General features: G+C 56.6%; 1 protein-coding gene across 1 annotated transcript; it reads right to left on the bottom strand.

Moving 5' to 3' along the window:
• Positions 1–1,297: 1,297 nt before the first annotated feature.
• Positions 1,298–6,579, bottom strand: CRABP2 (cellular retinoic acid binding protein 2). Its single transcript, XM_004589042.2, has 4 exons — positions 6,375–6,579; positions 2,492–2,670; positions 2,169–2,285; positions 1,298–1,738 (listed from the first exon to the last, which is right to left on the bottom strand). The coding sequence occupies exons 1-4, from the start codon at positions 6,442–6,444 to the stop codon at positions 1,688–1,690; spliced, it is 417 nt and encodes a 138-aa protein (XP_004589099.1). The 5' UTR covers positions 6,445–6,579; the 3' UTR covers positions 1,298–1,687.
• Between the last annotated feature and the right edge of the window lie 986 nt (positions 6,580–7,565).

Here is a 7,565-nt window from a genome sequence, read left to right on the forward strand (position 1 = left end):
CCGGCTGTTGCAGTCACCTGGGGAATGAATCATTGGACGGAAGATCTTTCTCTCTGTATATCTGGCTTTCCAATAAAAATAAATAAGTCTTTAAAAAATATATTTATTGGAAAGTCAGATCATATTTATGGAGAGGAGAAATAGAAAGATTCCCCATGCTCTGACTCACTCCAAATCATCTGGTTCACTCCAAATGATTGTAGTTTCTAGAATTGAGCTGATCTGAAGCCAGGAGCTTTTTCCAGGTTTCCCATGAGGGCGCTGGACCCTAAGGCTTTGGGCCGTCCTCCACTGCTTTCCCAGTCCATAAGCAGGGAGCTGGATGGGAAGTGGAGCAGCCAGGACATGAACTGGCACCCACATAGGATCCTGGAACCTGCAAGGTGAGGATTTAGCTAATTGAGCCATTGTGCCGGGCCCACTATACTATAATTTTAAAACAACTAATCAAGGCTCAGGGAAACTCAGAAACTTGCATGCAGTCATATTACGGGTTTACTGTAGAGCCAGGTTGGAGTTGCCATCATCCCAGCCCCTGTGCACACATCTGGCTGTTTCACACTATGACAGTGGGGAGTGGGGCAGGGAAACTCGTTAGAACTGCCACTTTCTCAAACTGAGAAAGTGGAGAGGAGTTAGTCAAGGGCAGAGGCCTGGGGAGGAGGGGAGAGTGGGAGAGAGTCTCGGTGGGATATGGGAAGATCTGAGTGCGCAACTCCAGGGCGGAGATGAGAAAGTCAGAGGCAGAGCGGGTGCGTGGGAAATGTGGAAGGAGGGAGGAGGGGCAGGGGCAGGGAAGGGCTTGTCTGAGACAAGGGACAGGAAGAGACCTCTGGCCAAGAGACCTTGGCCAGAGCAAGGCCAGCTTGTGGGTTGTGGATGAGTTCATTGGGAATCAGAGGAGGCCAAGGCCAGGCCTGGGGTCGCCCACAGATTGAGGTTGGAGGAGGAGCAATGAGGTGATAGCACCATCATGGAAAACATGGAAGAAGAAGGTGGGAGTGAGCTCCCCGGAGCCTGGACTCCTTGAGGGAGGTCGATGGGGGAGGAAAAGCCAGCAGGCCTTGGTAGTGGCCTTGTAAGCCAGAACTGGGGATCATGACGCCTGGAGCGGAGGCGTGGAGGGGTGCTGGGGAGGTTCAGTGGCATGCGGAGAGGGTGTGGGGGGGCATATTAACCTTCTCACAAGGTCTTGGAGGCAAGGCAACTCACCCACCCCTTGTACAATGAGTCAGGGACAAGAGTTTGATGTGTTTTTAAAAACCTTTTAATAAAATAAAGAAATAAATATTCTAAACTGACAAGTCAACAGGAACGAAGAGTAGGTGCCAGAGACCCAGCCTTTCCCAATTCAGATCCTTGGTCTCAGTCGGACACTTGCAACTTGGGGCTGGGGCTGCTGACTTAGGGAAGTGGCAGAGCCGGAGGGTGGGGGATAGGGCGGGTAGTGATTCCGGAAGGAGCCATCTGGGTTCTGGCAGTCTGCACCTCTTTGTTGCTATATGAAAAGGGACAAGGGGTCCAAGAAAGCCAGACCCCACCAGAGATACCCAGGGGCCCCTGAAGGTGACCGGGGCAAGGGGAGGACTAGCCTAGCAAGGCACAAATGGCAGGGTGGCAGGCAGCGGGAAGTGGAGCAAGGCAGGGAGCATGGGTAGAGGTGGGATCGGGCCGTTCTCATGGCCCCTCACTCCCGGACATAGACCCTGGTGCACACGACGTCATCCGCAGTCATGACCTGGAAGGACAGAAGTCAGAGTCAGCTTAGCAGGCCCTCCCATCCCCAGGTCTTACCGCTCTGGACAAGGTTGAGTGGAGACACTTGGGCACTTCCTGGCCTAAGGAAGGGGCAGAAGCCTGTCTCATGGTACCTGAGCCTTGAATACTACAGGGAAACCAGAAGTAAAAGCCCCGGGGACCAGGTCTTCCCGTCCCTGCCAATGGAACCCTGCTACTGTTGCTGCTGGGACCCACCAGCAGCGCACGTCCTGTTCCCCACACCATCGGAGGCACCACTTCTAGCTCGTGCTGTCAGCTCAGTCCTGGGCAGTCAGCCCTACCACGAGGCACAAGAGAAGGGCTACAGTCATCCTCGAACCTCAGCCACCCCTGGGTCTCCCCGGGGCATCTCCAAAGGCAGCACTATGAGGGGAGGAGGGAGGACTCACCAGGATCAGCTCCCCATCGTTGGTCAGCTCCCTGGTCCAGGAAGTTTTGGGGCCCTCTCCCTTCAGCAGCCTCTGCTCGCACACCATTTTGTTCTCACGCTCCCATCTCACCAAGCTCTGCAGCAACAAGTGGCTGAGTGAGCCAGGACTGGGCAGTCCAGAACCCCCCAACCTTGCTACTCCCACTCTATCCCCATCTTCCCTGGGAACTTGCTCCTCTGGGAAAACGCAGATAAGAATCTAGAAGAGCCTGGAAAGTGGCCTATGGAGAGGTCAGGCAACAGAGGACACAGCTCCGAGGGACCCCTTTTCCCGGCACTCACCTTGCAAGGTTTTCCGTCCACGGTCTGTTCCTCAAACTCTTCCCCGATCTTGAAGTCAATCTCAGTGGTGCGCACGGTGGTGGAGGTCTTGATGTAGAAATGATCTCCATCCTGTTTGATCTCCACAGTAGGCTTGGATGCTGCGGCTACTGCAATCTTCCTCAGCATCATGTTCACTCCTGTGGAGACAGAGGTGGGCTCCAGGCATCTGCCTCATCCCTCTCTGCCCAAGTCACAGTTGGAGCTGACTGACCTCTGCCTTGATGGATGGCGGGGAAGAAGGGTGGTCAGTTCCCTGTCTGGGGCATCCAGGGAGGGTACCCTGAAGGGGACATGGGGTGGCACAGCCCTGAAAAATGGCAAGGCTCAGGCAGTAAGGCCAGAGAGGCAGTGCCCCAGTCCTTGGAGGGTCTGTTCAAGCCCCAGCCTCAGCTTGTAAGGCAACAGGCCTGGACTAAGTTCTCCAAATCTCTGTTCTTTGCTCCCAGAATTTTCCCACCTGCTGCCACCTCTGTGGGTTTATCTGGGCCTGCTCTGCTTGCCTGTGGCCTTTTGTTCTTTTTCTCCTTTGGAGACCTGCTATGGTATGTTCCCCACTGAAGTCCTGAGCATGTGCTCCTCAGACAGGCATGGGGACCAGCATTCTTCAGTGGGGAGGAGATGGGGAGGTGCTTCCCCCCACCACAGAGTGCCCCAGACTCCAAAGTAAGATCCCCCCATCAGACCCAAGGTGTCCTCCTGGCTCAGCACCCTGCCTGACAGTGGGCAAAGGGTGTGACTTCTCTGAATCTTGAATTCCTTGATCATCGGACACTGTCAATGAGGATGCTGGCTTCGGACATGGCCCCCGTGCTGCCAGGCCTGGCTGTAGGTCTGCAGGAAGCCATAACTATGTGCACAGGTCTTATTATTTCTTTCTTTCTTTTTTTCTTTTTATTGGAAAGGCAAATATACGGAGGATAGACAAAGATCTGTCTACTAGTTCACTCCCCAAGTGACTGCAATGGTCAGAGCTAAGCTGATCCAAAGCCAAGAGCCAGGAGTCTTCTAGGTCTCCCACGCAGGTGCAGGGTCCCAAGGCTTTGAGCCATCCTTGACTGTTTTCCCAGGCCACCCACAGGGAACTGAATGGGAAGTAGAGTAGTAGAGAAACGAATCAACGCCCATATGGGATCCCAGCAGTTGCAAGGAAAGGATTTAGCCACTAGGCTACGGTGCTGAGTCTCATAACGTCTACCAATGAAGCCGGAGTGGGAGTTCAGATTCCCAGGCCCCTCTCCCGAGTGGGAAGTACAGAAACTGACACTGCCTCCCTCCTCCCATGCTGAGTCCCTTACTCCAGGATCGCCCTTTGCTATCTCATGGCCAGGCCGTCTCACTCAGCCTCTGTGTTCTAGTAGCCTTTCTCAGACGGGACCCCTGCCCTCTGCTCCCACAGTAAGAGAGAGGTGGATGGGGTTGGCGCAATGGCCCAATTGGCTATCCCTCACCCTGAAAGCACCACAATCCCATATTTTAAAAAAAGAAAAGAAAAAGAAAGGCAGGAAGGAAGGAAGAGAAAGAAAGAAAGAAGGAAAGGAAAGAAAGGGGGCATAGGAGGCAAGAGAGCATTCTTTTGGGATAGGACCACAAACAGGCCAGAAGACACTGCTGGACAGACTAGGGTCTGAGCTCCATACCCTCTGTGACCTGGCCTGGCCAGGCAGGAGGGGTGCAAGTGGAGGGCAGCACTTCAGGGATGCAAGGAGGGGTAGCAGGGCCAAGCTGGCCTCAACTTCCTGGCCCTCTTCCAGGCCTGGGGAAAATAGCCCCTTGCCAAGCAGATACCTCACCCCTTGGGAGTCCCAGGAACCCTACTTTTTGGCTGCCGATAATTTGGGTCCTGGAGAAATAACTGAGCTCCCCAGGCCCAGTTATCCTGGTAGAGGAGACACACCCTGCCCCATCTCCCTAGACCAAGAAGCTACTGCAGTGTTTTGGCACAATGTGTTAAGCCGCTACTTGCAGTACCAGCATCCTGTTATTATAGTGCCAGTTTGAGTCCTGGCATCTCCACTTCTGATCCAGCAACCTACTAATGCACCTGAGAACGCTGCAGAAAATGGCCCAAGTGCTTGGGTTCCTGCTACCCACATGGGAGACCAGGTTGGAGTTTCCAGGCCCTGATTTTGGCCTGGATCAGATCTGGTTATTGTGGCCATTTGGGGAATAGACCAGCAGATTGCACATCTCTCCCTCTTGTCCTGTCTTTCAAATAGATAAATAAACCATAAAAGACAGAGGGAGAGAGAGGCTGCAGTGCTCTGTTGCCAGCTGGGAAGTCCACCCAGATATACCTGACACGCATTGTTCTCGCTGTAACAAAATCTGCTGTGTGACCATCACAGCTGATGGAGCTGACACCTCCAAACACCCGGAGCCTCCTTCACCAGGAGATGGACCCTCGAAAACAGCAAGTGTGGGGGTAAGAGGAGGGACAGGGGTCCTGCAGAGCTGAGGCTGGGTTGTCTTCCAGCAGCCCCGGAGTTACGCTCTGCTGACCTTGGCAGACTCCGTGTTTGTCTAATGGGTCTGCTTTCAATCTGCCCCCTATCAGGGCCTGAGGAGGGCACGTGGCTCTGAGGGATCCTGCAGTGAGGACAAACAGGGTTGGGCTTTGGAACCTAGTCTCCAGCTGGGCCTGGGGGGTGTGCCCAGCCACCACCTCATCCACTGGAGGTGTGTGGGGGGGGGGCAGGGGCGTGAGGCTAGGATCCCAAGCAGGTGGGGGAGGCGGCAGCAGTGATGTTTTAGAAATATCTCCATCATATTTGTTTCAGCAAGGAAGACTAGACTGCAAGAGGTGTTTGTGGTCAGACTGCAGGAAGAACTGACCCTTGACTGGCACGAAGACCATATCAGCTCTTCCATCAGTGTTTTAGACCATTCTGAGGTCCAGGCTTGGGTCTCTTGTCCCACTCAGGGTGCCCTCCCCCAGCCCCTGAGCCATCTAGAGTCTCTGTTTAATCCAGAAATGGAGGGCAGGCTTACCGCTGGGCTCCCAATAGCTGAAGCCCCTGTTGCCTGGAGTGGTCTCCTCAGCCACTAAAGGTTGGCCCCACCCCTTCAGCATGAACCCCCAGAGAGAACCCTGCAAGAAGTGGGCCAGGAGAGTTGGAGGGGTGGGTTGGCTGCCATTCAGCAGCCCCCACCTCTAACACTAGCCTGCCCCCTGGCCCGGAACAGCAGGTCTCTGGGCAGAGAAGGGGTTAGAAACCTGGATTTTCGGAAATGTGGGATTGGGGTTTCACGCCAGGCCATTTGTTGAAACCCAAGAAAGTGATAATTATCCTGGGCAATTTCAGGACTCTTGGAAACGCTCTGGGTAGGAAAATATTTGTCTCATAGGTGGGGGTGGGGGAAAAGCGCAGGAGGGGGAAGGGAAGATGCAAATCACCTGGCAGGTGGGGGAGAGAGGTGAGGACTTGCGCAGGGCGCACAGGGAAGGAATCTGGAAGGCCTCCAAGGGGTCCCAGGCTGGAGGCCTGCCTCCCGCTCTTCCAGCCAGCAGCTTCTGAATTGCAGAGAGCCAGGTGCCTCGCCTAGCTGGCCAAGGCTGGGGCTAGATCTCGGGTTTCTGCTTTCTTTCCTCTTGATTGGAAGGCTCTGAGTCACAGCTGGGGCTGGTATTGCTCTGTGGGCACTCTGGCCATGCTCCCCCAGGAGGGACTTACGAGACCTGCTCCTTTCCTTGGAGATGTAGGCTCCCTATCCCCACCACCACCCCACCCCCCACACACGCACCCCCGGGTCCTGGTCCGGGTCTCCCTTTCTTTCTTGTGCCCATCTCTGCCGACTCTACCGCGCCCCCCAGCCTTGCTGGACCCTGCAACCACCTCCTTACCCAGCGCTTTGAGCATTTCCTCAAAGTTTTCTGAGCGGATGATCTTCCAGTTGCCAGAGAAGTTGGACATGGTGGCTGCGCGGGTGGCGGTCCCCTAGATTAGATCCCTCGGTGGGAACTCTGGACTCTGAGTCCTTTCGTTCAAGGAGTCCTTCTGCGCCACCAAGAAACTCTGGGACCGGGACAAGTCTGAGGGCACCGCCAAAGCTGGCTTGGATTCCCGCGCGGGCGGTTTTTATACCCTGTGCAGCCCGCCCCTGCCCAGGAATGAGGTGGCCCCGCCTCCCACTCCTCCCCTCTCCCCCTGCCATCTGGGGGGGCCCTGCGCCCCGGCCACCAACCCCCCACCCACTGCCCCCTCCCCAGGTCTCTGGATTCTGCCCCATGGCAGGGGAGGGAGGTGGGGAGTCCAAAATTTGCACGGCGCCAAGATAGGCTTTTCCCGAGTCCCTGTGTGAATGGGGAGGGGTACCGATAGAGGGCAAGCACTTGAATTGGGGCACCAGCGGGGTGTGCAAATGTCCTGATCTTACTCGTATTCTCTGTGGAGGACCACAAGATGCAGTCTCGCCTGTTCCCCAGCCGCACCCAACCAGACCGGGTGTACTGGACTCTTAGCGCCGGACACCCGGCGACCCCAAGGGCGGGAGGACTCCAGATCCGGCGCGGCTGCTGGGGAAAGGCTCGGGCGGCCGGGCTTGGGGGTGATCAGGAGGGATGTCTCCAAACTGAGGTTGGGGAGTCCAGGGACTCCCCGGGGCAGGCACCAAGCAAGGCAACGGCGCCCCCTGCTGGAACGACTCCAAGAGGCTGGGAGGGTCGGCGCGGGCCCCCTCCCTCGGTCTGGGCTTGGGTCCCGGGTGGGACCGCGGGAAGCAGGCGCCAGGAGATTCGTTTCCCATTAATGCGCTGCGCAGGCATGGAAGGGTTAAGCAGGAGCCTGGGGCGCACGGCTGGGGAGGGCAGAGGCCACAGCCACTCACTTGACATGAGCTCTTTATTAAGGCGTTTTCTCGGTCGCTCCTCTCTCCCTCCCCCAGACCCCTGGAGGGGGGCTCGGCGGGCGGCAGGGGGCGGGTAAGCAGACGGAGGCGCCGAGCCCTGGCGCGCCGCGCTGCTCGCAAGCTTGGAGGCTGGGTGCCCCGGCAAGGGGGGCGGAGCGGTCTCAGGTGTCGCCCTGCCGAGCCGGGA

The sequence above is a fragment of the Ochotona princeps genome, chromosome 2, assembly GCF_030435755.1.
Source record: "Ochotona princeps isolate mOchPri1 chromosome 2, mOchPri1.hap1, whole genome shotgun sequence".
NCBI lineage: Eukaryota > Metazoa > Chordata > Mammalia > Lagomorpha > Ochotonidae > Ochotona > Ochotona princeps.